This window comes from Pyrus communis, chromosome 17 (assembly GCF_041283825.1).
Source record: "Pyrus communis isolate YQ-2024b chromosome 17, ASM4128382v1, whole genome shotgun sequence".
NCBI classification, from domain to species: Eukaryota; Viridiplantae; Streptophyta; class Magnoliopsida; order Rosales; family Rosaceae; genus Pyrus; species Pyrus communis.
In genome coordinates, this window is record NC_142581.1 from 8,481,311 (window position 1) to 8,495,061 (window position 13,751).

The 13,751-nt window shown below is 37.3% G+C and overlaps 1 protein-coding gene, 1 long non-coding RNA gene and 2 pseudogenes across 2 annotated transcripts in view; 2 read left to right on the forward strand and 2 right to left on the reverse strand.

Annotated features, from left to right (window-relative positions):
- Positions 1-3,496: 3,496 nt before the first annotated feature.
- LOC137708711 (uncharacterized) lies at positions 3,497-5,644 on the forward strand. The gene is made up of 5 exons (XM_088688454.1): positions 3,497-3,696; positions 3,782-3,881; positions 4,282-4,310; positions 4,571-4,952; positions 5,226-5,644. The coding sequence occupies exons 1-5, from the start codon at positions 3,596-3,598 to the stop codon at positions 5,352-5,354; spliced, it is 741 nt and encodes a 246-aa protein (XP_088544580.1). The 5' UTR covers positions 3,497-3,595; the 3' UTR covers positions 5,355-5,644.
- A 529-nt stretch (positions 5,645-6,173) lies between these two features.
- Positions 6,174-13,751, reverse strand: part of LOC148689369 (uncharacterized) — an 82,564-nt gene continuing 74,986 nt past the window's right edge. The window contains exon 2 of the long non-coding RNA XR_015958458.1: positions 6,174-6,923. This is a non-coding gene — a long non-coding RNA (uncharacterized LOC148689369). The remainder of the gene's footprint in view (positions 6,924-13,751) is intronic.
- On the reverse strand, positions 8,380-9,813 carry LOC137709124 (uncharacterized; annotated as a pseudogene).
- LOC148689370 (5S ribosomal RNA) lies at positions 12,956-13,074 on the forward strand (annotated as a pseudogene).

Consider the following 13,751-nt stretch of genomic DNA (forward strand, 5'->3'; position numbering starts at 1 on the left):
AATGTGTATCATTCCAATGCGTAACATATTCTATGTGTAATGTATATCACAACCAAATATGACGTGGGGGTAGTTTATCCCATACCTAAACAACCAGATTCATTCTATTCTTCACTAACCCAATTCCAATCAAGTAAACTTGCCATAGGTGGGATAGTGAACCTGGCTGATTTTATTTGCTCATAGTCAGATTTTAGTGTGTGGGTTTCATCCAGTGTTTTAATACGCAAAATAGTATAGGGCTTTCTCTCTCTTGCAAGGCGAGGTGTAAGCTTGTTATGTCATGTAATATTGTTATTTTGGACGATGTCATGTAATATTGTTACGCAAAATAGTATTTGGACGATGTCATGTAATATTGTTATTTTGAACTCTCGGAATTTGGATATGTTGTTATTTTGGACGTTGGTAGTGTCAGGGTAGAATCATAGAATCTGTGCAATTGTAACAATATTGGTGCAATTTGTGCAGATGTGCAATTGATGCAATATTGTTTCAACTTACTATCATAGTTTAGTGTTAACATATTTTTTTAAGATGGTATGATCGTATTGCTTATGTCATCACAGACCTAGCTTGGCTAATGAATGATGATTTCAACCATTCAAGAACGTGTTCTACTAGATTCACCAAGTGGATATATCTTTTTCTTTATCTAATATATTACTAAGATTCGACTATAGTAAATCAGTAATCAACACATCCTCCAGCTCTTTTTTTTTCCAAATATGTCGATAGTGATACAGGTAGAGAGCAAACAAAACAATAAACAACAAATTAAGCAGACAATATGATGAGCAACTTGCTGGAGCAAATTAAAAAAAACGATAATTGTTTTTTCCCAAACAAAAAAAAAAAAGAAAAAAAAAAGGGGAACCATGGACCCGGCCTGTTTCAAACGGGCCGGGTTCTGTTCAATTCCTGTAATGAAATATGATGTACCCAGCCCGGCCCGTTTCGTTTAAGCTCTGGTTCCTTCAAAATTAGGCCCGGCCCGTCCCGTGCCTAGGCCTAGCACATGCTACTTATTTTCAAGCCATGGCCGCCAGAATCAGAGAGCGATCACGTCAGAGATGGCAACGGCGGCATAGACAGTGATAATAGCAGTCCTTATTATTCAACTCAGACTAGTAACTCAACATCTTCTGACTTCTACCCGTTTATTCATGCATATTAGGCCTCGTTTGGCAGTTCAGACTGTACTGACTATTTCTGTCGGATAGGATAAATAGCCACAGGATAGTACTGACTAAATTATTCGGGTGTTTGGTGCAGTATCGGACTAATGACCGTATTATTTATATTGTGTTTGGTATTATACTAGATAGGAGGAATCAAACTTAAAAAAAAAAAAATTTAAAAAAGTGAAATCATTTTTTTGTTCCCAGATCTCTCCGCACCCCCCAAACACCCTCCCTCTCTCTCCCTTCTTCTTCCTCGACTGCAGAAGAATCCCAAATAATTGTTCCCCAGCTCTCTCCGCCACACCCCCCCAAACTCCCTCCCTTTCTCTCCCATATTCTTCTTCCCCGACTAAATAATCCCGGCGTTTTGGTTGGTTTTATTAAGTGGGTGTATACCGTGTTATCCTATCCGACCGGTTAAATTAATCCGGCGCTTATTTAGTACGAGTGAACGCCAAACACCCGAGTCCGTATAACTAATCCTATCCGATCCTTTATCCGATCTGCCAAACAGGGCCTAAGATTGAGTAAGGGAAACTAGCTTATAGAAAAAAGAAAAAAAAAGAAAAAAAAACAGAAAATGGTTGTAAAATTGTAAATTATGGCCGTAGCATTACTTCATATATAAGGGTACTCTAATATTCATTTGATAATTTGTAAATTGAACTTTTTTAATTGTTGGTGTCACCCGTTTAGTGCTGTTATACTGGGTAGCCTTTGGTAGGGCAGGTATTTGGAGGATGATGAATGGTGGGAGGCATATATAATAATGCATAATTGTATTCAGATTATATATGCAGGAAATTAAGAAAATTAAGGTCTAGAAATGCTATTCCATGATCTCCTACTTATTCTTGCAATTTTTCAAGTGGATTGATTATTATATTCTTGCCACTTTTATTTTCTCTGTGTGGAAAATTGGAGGGGTGTTGGTATAATGTGGATATGGCTAGGGTTTAAGAACCAATATTGCTGTTAATTTTTCAGGATAAGAAAGTGAAGAAAATGCTTCGAGTCAATATTCAAGTATCAAAAGTTACGACATTGAACGAACATGTTCCAAAATTTAATTGTAGCCCAAACCATGAAAAAAGGACGGATGAATTGACTCATTTTACACTTGTTTCGATAGATTAATCCAAGGAAAGTCAAGTAAAATTACTTTTGATTTTCTTATTCACTGGTGTTAAATTGGTTGAAGTGGAAAAAGTTCAACAAGATCAATGGTCAAGAGATTCTAGCAAATTAGGGTTACATATATGAAATTTTAGCAAAAAGTTCATCCAAATTTTGAAACCACCTGGAATTCAGACTAGCTAAGCTGCTTCCAATTTCAACAAAACCTCATCTGTCTTAATTTTTAAGAGATGTATGTCAAAACATCGGCCATTATATTAAATTTGAATATTTCCTATTCTAACTTATTTTCATTTTATCAATAAATAATATGTGACGTTTGTATGTTGCTTTGAAAAAGTGTACAATTCTTTCACTTTTTGGGGAAAAAAAAAACGTATAATTTAACTACTCCTTGAAATTGTATGAAAAAATAAAAATATGTATGTATGATCGTAAAATGCGTATTAAATAGCACAGTACTTTCATATCTCATCACCGCACCATAGTGAAGTACTCTTTGTTGGCTCCAATGGACGGAGGAAGCTAGGTTGGCCAAAATATATTTATCAGTTAAAACGTAGTGTGCCATTAATTTTTTGGAATAAGAAAAGACGGAAAAAATTTCTCAAGCCAATATTCAAGTATCAAGCATATATCACGAGGTGTGCCATTAATTCTACACTTGATTTGTTAGAGAAATTGGTCTGTTCTACTCATTTGCCACTTGAAACAAGATTTGAATCATACTGTACTTTCTAAAATTGAAAAGTAGTCTTCTTTTCGTCTACTCTATCTACAATCTAATTAAGTTGGGTTCTATGACTTTCAAGTATTAGTGACAAATTTTTAAAATGTTAGAGCGAGATTTTACCTTGATGTCATAAACCTTATCCCAGAAAGAAGAAAAAACAAATACCTTTGATTTAGCTAGTTAATATTACAGTTTGCTATTATTCCTCTTCATTCGGAAGTGAGAGGTCTTAGATTTGAATCTCGTGGATGACGAATTTGATACCAAATTAGACTGCTTATTATGTGGTTTAGCCGAATTCATCCTTCCTTTAGTATAAAAATATCGATTTACTTAAAAAAAAAAAAAACAAATGCCACTGATTTTTTTAGCTAGGATTTTATTATTTAAACTCCACACACACACACACACACAAAAACAAAATCCCCAAACATTAAAACAGAGAAAAAAGAAAAAAGAAAAAAAAAGCGGCACTCGATCTCCTATATATTGCTAGTGCGCGCTCCCCCGGAGATTGGTTAGGAGAAACAGCAGAAAGAAAATGAAGGTCGGTTCGAAGGTAGTGTTTCTGCTGAGAGACTCAGAGGGCTTCGGCGAAGCCATCTCAGCTGCTTTCCGCCGAAATCCAAGCAATTCTACTGTGTAAGATCTCTTCCTATCAACCCTTTTAAGTTTGAGATCAAATTCATATTATATCGATTGATGTCGATGCGCCAATTTGTTGCAGAGAAGAAAGTTTCGAGCTTTCATTGGAGCGCTATGGAATCCAAAATTGTAAAGCTTCTGGAATCCTTCACAACTTCCTCGATCCCCAGGGCCAATATGAGGTTCCCCTTCTCTCTCTTCCTCTCTCTCTCATGGAATTGTTTAGGACCCAGAAACGGGTTTGTATTCGTATAGATTAGATTCTATGTGGGATTTGGGTGTTGAGAAATGGTTCGTGTATTTTCTAATGGAATGTGTTCTAGTTTTTATGGTGAAAGTGAAATTTGTGACAATTTGGGGTTTAGATTGTGTGTGATTGAAATTGAAAATGATGCTGGTTTTTCAAAACCATGTGGGGTATAAAATCGACTCGGTGTTATGGAATTGTGAGTGATCTGTGAGGTCTAAAGGGACTTGATTGCAGGCGTTTTTCAAAGAATGCTTGTAGGTTTGGTTTCTATGCCCATAGTGGTTGAAACCCATTAAATTACTTTGTAATAGTTTTGTTCCTTTGTGGTTCAGAACTCATGCTGTGACGATAACAGTGGAAGGTTCCACATTATTTTTTTATGCAGTTTTCTGTTTTTCATAAAGTTTATCGATCTACCACTGCCCTGAAATGCTTGAGTTGTTAGGATGTGAGCCAACAGCTCTGATATTGTGTTGAAGTTTGTCGGTTTATTACTATTTCCAACAGCTTGAGTTACTAGGACAGAGTGAATAACTATTGTATTTATCTTCTAACATATCTTGAAGATAACAGATTAGGGGAACCTTATAAAAAATTTCCCTTCAATTTTGTATTTTTCAGGTGTCTGCTGCTTATGGAACACTATGAACCGCCAATACTAGCCTGCGCTATTAATGAAGTTCTAGCGCAATTAGCAGGGCAGAATTCATCCTCAGTTCCTACAGTCGTTGCCCCATTCTTCCTAGAGTCATCCAAGCTAAAGGGGGAAAGTAAATCTGCAACAAAATTTGAAAGCAAATGTTCACTTTATGGTATAGGGATTGGTTCAGAAACAGCCATAAGCAAGGCTATGGCAACCAAAACCCAGAAGCCACCGCCATCCTTGCAGATTCATCATGAACCTTTGGCTTGCTTTCTTCAGTTGGTCCGTGTTTTGAAGTTGCCAACATATGTTCTTATCGGGCAAAGAGGTCAACGCATTTCTGATAAAGAAGAGTTTCAGGTATACAGGTTTTTTTCTTTTTTTTAATTACTTTATCTAATGTAACTGTCAACATTCAGTTTACCTAGAATTGTCGTGACATATGACTGAATTCAAGTTGGGTTTGGAGGCCATGATATGATAGTAATTTTTATTTCTATGATTTGCTTGAGAAATGAATGGGAAAAAAATTAGTGTTTGCTCAGTTTCTTTCTCTTCCTTTTAGTTCTCTATGAATCTTTCTGTTTCCCGAGTGTATGTATATCGCCTAACTCTAGATGGTTTCTTTTTCAGATACTTAATGAGATTGGAGAACTTTTAGCAAGCACTTTGAACCTTTCCTTTTCAAGAGACAAGATCACATGGAATCCAACAAGAAAATCAAAAGACGATGGGGAGCCATGGCGTGCATTATATGGTTAGACCTCTACTGTCTGTGACATTAGAGGTTGAGAAAAGATCTATCATCGGGTGCATCAGGTTGAAAAAAGTTTCAGTTCATACTGTGATTGGTAGATCTATGTTCAACATCATAGTGCTTAAACTTTCATTTATGGATTATATATTAAGGATGATGGGATAATCTGAATGATTAGTTCATGTGCTTATCCTGTTGGGTGCCTATTCAAACCTATATGTTGAGCAAAAATTGTACACAATATGTAAACAAATAATTCACTCGACACAATTTCACCCTTGTCCATTTTTTTGAAGAGGGTTTTATTAATTTGAGTTCGACCCATTCTAGGTTACGCGCCTATTAATTACAACCCTTCTTTTGGGAAAGGAATACCCTTTGATTCCAATATGAATAAATCGTAACTTGGGGATTTGGGTGTTTATTTGATTTTGTGACTGCACCTAGATAGAGCCCTAGGTTGCCTACTTACCTCATTGAGGGATCAAGTCACTTGTAGTTCCTTATGTATTTGTTCGGTTTGATGCCTTATACAGTTTCAGCTCATGCAAGCAAGGAGCATTTGATGCCTTGTGTAGTTTTAGCTCGTGCGGGCGAGGACTTTGAGCCATTGGAGCGTTTGATGCCTTGTGCAATTTTAGCTCGTGCGGGCGAGGACTTTAAGCCATTGAAGCGTCAAGTAAAATTAATGGGTATATTTGTGATGAACCCACTAATACTTTGGTATTTGAGTTCGTCTTGGTGCCGTGCATCTGAGACTTCATGAATAATTTTAATTTTGATGGAGGCCATATTCATAAAGGCCACATGAGTGGCATGGAGGTGTGCTTTTATTTTTCCACTGTAGCTTCTTTCTTGGCACAATGCACTCTGAGTCAAAATTGGAGTAGGACTTAAAGGGAAAAGAAAACGTTGGCATCTGTTCCCTTTCTCTTTTCGCCGTTGCTTTTATCCATGTGATGCTTCCTTCCATCCTTTTTATTTCTTGGACAAAAGACGTAGAGGTAGCAATTCAGAGGTTTTTGTCTTGTTTCTTCGTAGGCCAATAGCCTCATTATTTTAAGTATGCTTTTGCTGGGACTTTCCTAATTGTAGGAAGACATCATTTTCCTTTTTGGTTTCACCACCGAAGCTTGCTGCAACACCCACGTGATGAACAATACGTTTTCTTCTTTTCCCTCTCTATTTTCCATTTTCTACTGTAGCTTTCTTTGTTCTTTTGTTGTCCCAATTTTAATGGGATCTTTACAAAAGACATACAACAACCCAGCAGATATGGTCCTTGAAATCATAGTGGAGATTGCTTTGTTCATCTTCATTACTTTTCACTTCCCATATTTGCACGGGAAGAAAATAAATGAACGACGGTGGGTAAGGGGTCGCCCTCCCCTCATTTGCTGCAGCCATCAGAGTCGGTGGTTTCTTTCCCCTCTTTGAAGACTTGAATTTTCCAAGTCTCGAATAGTACTGCATGGCTGTCGGGTATGGCTGCAGGAACTTCACAGAGAGCTTTTGAGCTTCTGCAATCTGTTTTACAGTGCAACATTAGAGCCACTTCCGCAGCATCCTTGGACCTGGGGACTTTTTCTTTCCTCAAATTCCCGGCTTTCTTGCCTTCGGATGTCTTTCGCATTTTCTGAAGGCTTTGGGTTATTCTCGCCACTGTCGATGGGATGGGAATGGCTCGCAATGATTGGTGTTGCATTTTTTTGCCTTCTTTAACTTCTTCACATTGACCACCGCTGCCATCTTCTTACGTCGTATTTGTTGATGGTCTGGACCCACGCGCCCAACTACATCGCTTGGTTCACCGTCCTCGGATTGCGGATTGCGGATCGCACTGCCCTTGGGCTTCTTCCGGAGGACTGCCGGAGACAACGGTTGAAGAGCGGCGGTGTTGCAGTTTGGTTGCTGCAGTGCAGTGATCACTTAGACTTGGTTGGAACTTTACGGGGTGGTTTAGACCACCCACAAGAAATTCATGGAGTTGACGGTAGTGGCGGGGAGCGGATCACTTAGATTGATTGGAACTTCACGGGGTGGTTTAGACCACCCTGAAGAAATTCATGGGACTAACGGCAGCGGCGGGGATGGGAGAGGTTGAAGAAACAAATTGTGTTTTTGTTTTCCTGCAAAGCCGAGAGAAACCAAAGAATAGAAAGATTTAGAAGGATAGATTTTATACCTTTAAATGCTTTGTAGCTTCTCCTGCTCTTTGTTCTTGCGTGTAGCACATGATATGCTCTCCCTTTTTTTTCTCTGTTTCTCTTTTGCTTTTGTTCTCTTGCTTTGCCTCTCCTACTGTGCCCTTCTCTATTGTCTTTTTTTGTCGATTCCTCCCCCTGCTTTTGCAGTCAATCTCCCCTTTTATAGACAGGGTGACAGGAAGAGTGGGGTGAGAAAGTCGGTTGTTTTTCATCAACTCCCATTTGCACGTTGGAGGAAATGGACAACTCCTCACACGTTCCAGCAACATGGTTCTTTAATTTTTCTGATTTAATTCATTTTTTATTTGTTTTAAAAAAATGAATGGTGTAGATTTTCTTGGTTAATCTTCACCTTAGATTTTAATTGCCAACATCATCTCCACTTTCCTTGAATTGAGGAACCATTTTTTTTACCCCAACACTCTAATGTAATAACTACAATCAAATCATTCATCATACAATAAAAACGAACCAGGCAATACACTAAAACAAGACATCATTTAGTAGTGGTGTTCCTCTTTACTTATAAGTGAGAGGTCTCACATAAACCACCAATTTATTCCTTAATATATAATTCATCGATTCAGTTACACCCCTAATTTTAGGATCTCACATAAATAGATACAATAAGAACTTTACAACCAACGTTCCACATTCCTATTAAATATTCCTTTTCCGTAAGTAGAAACGGTAATTTTAACTAGGAGGGGGGATTGCATCCAAGCAAATAAAGTGACTGGAACACTTGAAAGAAGTATGGTCGGAATCACAATCCAGGACTCTCGACGAACTATAATTAGAAAGCCAGCAGAAAATGCAATCATCATGGTTGCGATAGGAAAAAAAGAGTGGCAAGACCAATTATCATCGTTGTGGGCAAGGACTTCAGGAAATCATCTTCTGCGTAACGTGACGTGAGAATTCCGAGAAACGTCAACTTTGCAGTCGTGGAAGAAAATAGTGATATAGCATCTGAAATCATAAATAACATTAACAATTTTTCATCGATGAATGTGGGAAAGCCAGTATCTCCATTTCCTCCAGGAATTGTGATTACTGCAGCAAACATGATGGTAATAATAAGAGCACCTACAACAGTGTAAGAAGTTGCAGTCTCTTTCATCAATTTTTCCTCCTTCCTTTAGCAATTCACTGTGATTCTTTGTAAATAGTTCCCTTGGTGTCAAAAGTTTATCTTTGTTCCTATACTCACGACACTTAGGAGGTAAAATAGTCGCTACTTCCTGCATTGCATTGAACAAGTACTGACATATGAGAGCATAATATATAATTTTCTATAATCTTTATTATATTAGGATTAACTACCTACATTTTACATTCCAAGATTTGTAACTTGTGTTAGGTTGTGTTAATTTAAACATTTGTACTAACATATGAGAGCACCTACAATTGGCCACAAATCATGTTGTTCAATTTTAACATTCTATGCATTAAGGCTTTAAGATTGTGTTAATTTTACAACTTGTGTTAGGTTGAACATCTGCTTACAATAAATCGAAAAAGCAAATAACTCTCTTTCAAAATGCAGCTAGCACCTTGAATGCAAGAAACTTTTCAGGAAAACAAACTAAGATTGACATCTGGTACGTGGACAAGGGGACTTATAGTTTAGTTGGTTAAGAGCATTTTCCCGAAGTGTCGAGTCCAATTCTTCCCTCCCTCCCCCAGTACCTAATAGTTTATGATGGATTTGGATGATTATTACAAAAAGGGAAAACAAATTCAGAACCTCCCAAACACTTAATTTGATTCTTTCAGTTTATATTTCATATAGGCAATGTAATCAAGAATTATGTTGAGTGAGAAATCCTAACCTTGTACCATTGTAGTTCACGCTGCATTTGCAATGCTGCACCTGGAATACGATTAAGTTGTGCTTGTGCAGATGGGGACAACAACCCAGCCATATGTAGCTTGTTATTAAAATCTCTATCGGCAAGATTTGTCACCCAGTCTTTCGCAGAGATCCCATATATAAGGTTATAAATCTTTTCTTGACGACATTCGATGGCAACGTGAAATATGCCCCCTTACCTTCTCATTTGTTGCCCACAGAAGTTCAGGATTTGCTTTACACATATGAGTAACAAATTCCACGTTCCCCCTCCTAACAGCTAGGAAGATTGCCGAACGCACATAGGGAGAACTCATTTGTTGCATATCCCAATCTTTATTTATCTCTTCGCACATGAGCTTTAAAAATGCAAGTGAGTAGACATGGACAATCTTCATTTCATATATGCGTTTGATTCCTGAGATGACATTTAAAACCCAAATGTTGAGGGCATAAACTGTTTTGGATAATTGATTTGAATTCAAATCTACAACAAATAAAATTGTTACTAGCATACCAAGTATCTCAACAATTTTCGAAACAAGCCCTTCCTCTTGTTTTTTTGAATAAGAAACAAGCTGTTCCACTAAACCTCCCACTGCAATGGAAAAAATGTTGGTGAAACTTATGGAGCATGTTGTTAGATATACGACCAACCTAACGGAACTTGTATAATGGAAATCCAATGTTTGTACTTTGTAGACCAAGAAGGATTTCATAACCCTAGGGGTGCCTCTTTGACCAATAGTTGACTTTTCAACCAACACCCTCAAGTCCTATTCTAGGATTCCATTAATGGCTCGTTTACGTAACCGTAATCAAAATAAAAGGAATCAGATTGAGGAGAAACTGAATTGATGAGGAGTTGGAATGAGAAAAAGTCAGAATCAGATTCCTGTTGAGGCTATTTACTTAAATTGGGTGGAATCGGACTAAAGTTGAAACTGAGTTCATATAAGTTGTTTACTAATTCATCTCAATCGGAATAGAAATTAATATAATTACTAAAATGCCCATTTCCATAATAAATTATTTTATGGTCTAATTTTTTTCCATTATTTTATATACTAATTAAATTGTTCGTATATAATTAAACTTTAATTAGTTTTATTCATTTTTTTCCTATGCATTTCAAATAAATTATTATTACTCTTTTTTTATTAGTAAATAAGTTATTTTATAGTCTAATTAATAGAAAACATTAATTAATTTCTTATTAAGAGAAAAATAAAAAACAAAAAAAACCTTGTCAAACTTATCTATTACCGTAGCACTCTCCATCTCTCTCTATTCCCCACCGCCACACTCTCTATTCTCCCACCGTAACACTCTATCTCCAATGCATCTCAGGCAACTCCTGATAAAGAACTGAGCCACCACCACACCATAACTCTTTCACTCACTTCCAGTGTTCTGATTACAAAATTCTCTAGAGACAAACAAAGAGAGATGGTTGCGAGTGGTTGCAGTGGGCATGAGATGTGGCCCTGGACGGGGGAGGGTGCGGTGGTGAAGGGATGAAAAATTTGCAGAGCTGAGCAATGTCTCTCTGGTGAGATGAAGGGCCATGTTGGAATACTAAAAACCAACTGATGACACAATTGGTAAAACAAGTCCATTCCAATTACCAACTTCTTTCGGAATCCAAATCCCTCCCTCGTATAGGGAGTCCAAATCCTCCAAAAACAAGAATTGGATTCCATAATTTAGATGGGACCCACATAAAATTTAATTCCTCCATGTTAAGTAAACAAAGAAGTGTTTCGTAATTAGAAATTAATTTCGTATTTTATTTCTGATTATAGGTACGTAAACATGTTATAAATATGAGGGTCGTTAGACCTCACACATATAAGTTTACATTTCTTGATAGTACATTGTCTCGGCCACGGGAACCATGAGAACTGAGAAGTGAGACATGTATACTTTGGCTTGATTACTTTTGACGGAACATGGCTTTTGTGCCTTTACAGAAGCTACCAAACATGGTCCTTGCGTTTAGTATATTTAAATAATATGTAAATTTTGTATAAAAATATGGTGCCTGTTGTGTAAAATAAAATTTTAAAAAGTTATGGAAAAAAAGTTATTAATCCTCTCTCTCCTCTCTCCTCTCTCCCCCTCGAAGAAATCCCTCCTGCATCCTAACTCCCTTTTCTCTTTCACGCAACGGCGCTGTTGTCCACCGATCACCAATGATCGTCAAATTATACATCCAGAATCCTTTTCTCGCCCTCTCTCTGTTATGAACTGAGGATTGTGATTATCTTAATCACAAATTAAGAGTCAAGTTAGTTGTAATTGAGGATCTTACTTGTTATTAGGGAAATTAGTTAGAAATGCCAGCTGGTAGTAGTCACACTTCATGTATAAGAGCACTTGCTCTTTGGTTTGTAAGGAGATCAGAATTTACAAACAGAAATACAAAACCAAAAAACAATTCAAGAGCTCTGCTCTCTCTCTCTTCCTTCCCTCTCGATCCCTCTCTATCCTCTGTGACTTGCAGGTTGATTAAGGGGTTAGAGATTTGGATCATATCACTTTCCAAACCCCAGGCTAGTTTCTACAAATTCGTAACCAAATTTCCTCAATTTCAGATCTAAGAAATGTAAGGATTTTGATCGGCTTTTGTGTGTTTTGTAGGTATGGGATAGGCGGGACGGCGAAGAACGGAGTTGGAGTGGCGTCGATGTGTGTGATGAGGCCGGAGCTGGCGGTGAAGTCGAGCCGGTGGTTATGGCGCGAGTTTTGTGTATTTTTGCATTTTCAATCTCGATTTTACACTGCTTCAATTTGAATTAGGATTTTTTGTTGCTGTTTTGTTATTTTAATCTGTCACTGGTTGTATAGATTGCAATACAACATCAATTGGATTGTTGAAGAGTCAAGTTTTCTTGGTGTAATTATTGTTCTACCTAGATGCTAAGAGTGTGAACATTGATTTGATGCTTGTGTGTGTGTGTGTGTGTACATACATATATATACATATATATATATATATTTATATTTATATGCAGGTGGAGCGGAGGTGAAAGCAAACAAAGATGTTCCACAGATACGTAAGTTGTTTATCTATTTTCAATATATTGTTCTTAGCTCATCACGTTTTCTTTCAAATATGTCCTGTAAAAGCTTTATTTTTCAATTCATAAAAAGTTGCGGGACTCTTAAAAGTTATAGGCAAGAAGGGAATGTGGTAAAGTGAGCTTCATTGCATGAAAAATTGGGGTCCAACGCCTGTGAGTAATGCATTGAGTTTTTTTTGGTAGTAATGCATTTTTTTTGTTTTGGCCCTTGAACATCACTGGAATATGTGGCAGTTGATATCAAATCTCTTCGAAGGGATTTGGCCTTACTTTTGCTAAGGGTGTTGATATCATATCTTTTCAACTGTTTCTTAATTTAAGTTTTTATTTTTTCAATGGGTTAAACTTCACCTCTGTAAGTTTATTTTACATTTGCCGGTCCCAAGTTCGAATAAAGAAGGAGGAAGAGGGCGTCAGGTAGTTAACAGCCGGTACTCCTATCTTATGTCGAATCCTTGGGATGCGATCATACCAACTCACATGCACCGGATCTCATAAGAACTCCGAAGGTAAGCGAGTCTGGACGAGAATAGTACTAAGATGGATGACCTTTTGGGAAGTCATCGTGTTGCATCACCCCACAGCCGACCCCACCTAATGGGAAAAGGCTTTGTTGTGTTGTTATTTTTTTAATGGGTTAAACAGCTAACGATGAGAATTGAATTTTTAAATAGAGTACTTATTTATAGGAAGCAGGGTCTTGGGGAAAATTGTAGTAAATTCAAATTCATTATTGTTATTTTCCTTTTTTCACAGGTTCCTGAAGCTTATGATCGGCCTCTCTTCTCAGGTATTGATATAACCTGGTAAAGTCGCAGGTGTTAGAATCTTAGAATTGTTTTGAAGTTGATATTTTAGGAGGGAAAAAGTTACACGGAAGAGGAAAGGTTTTCTTTTTAGGAATGTGCAGAGGTCTCTGCACAGAGAACATCAGCACAGATATTTTAGAAAATATCAGAACAACACTTTCTGTTACAAGCAATCTTAGCCCTTAATTCATAAACAGAAATCTAAGCCTACACTTGTCCTATGAGACTAAGTAAAGACTTAACAGTTGATCCTTTCCTTGTCAGCCATTAGATTAAAAACAACTTTCATTTGATTCCAACACTCCCCATCAAATGAATTTTGGTTTTGATCCCGAGCATTTCTCTGAGATAAACAAATCTGTCTTTAGGTAGAGCTTTGGTGAAGATGTCTGCCATTTGATCCTGAGACTTGCAGTAGATCAAATCAATGGTATTCTCCTGCAAT

Coding starts and splice junctions, on each gene's coding strand:
- LOC137708711 (XM_088688454.1), top strand. CDS start 3,596: ATGAAGGTCGGTTCGAAGGTAGTGTTTCTGCTGAGAGACTCAGAGGGC. Junction 3,697..3,781: donor AATCCAAGCAATTCTACTGT/GTAAGATCTCTT, acceptor AATTTGTTGCAG/AGAAGAAAGTTTCGAGCTTT. Junction 4,311..4,570: donor TGTGACGATAACAGTGGAAG/GTTCCACATTAT, acceptor TGTATTTTTCAG/GTGTCTGCTGCTTATGGAAC.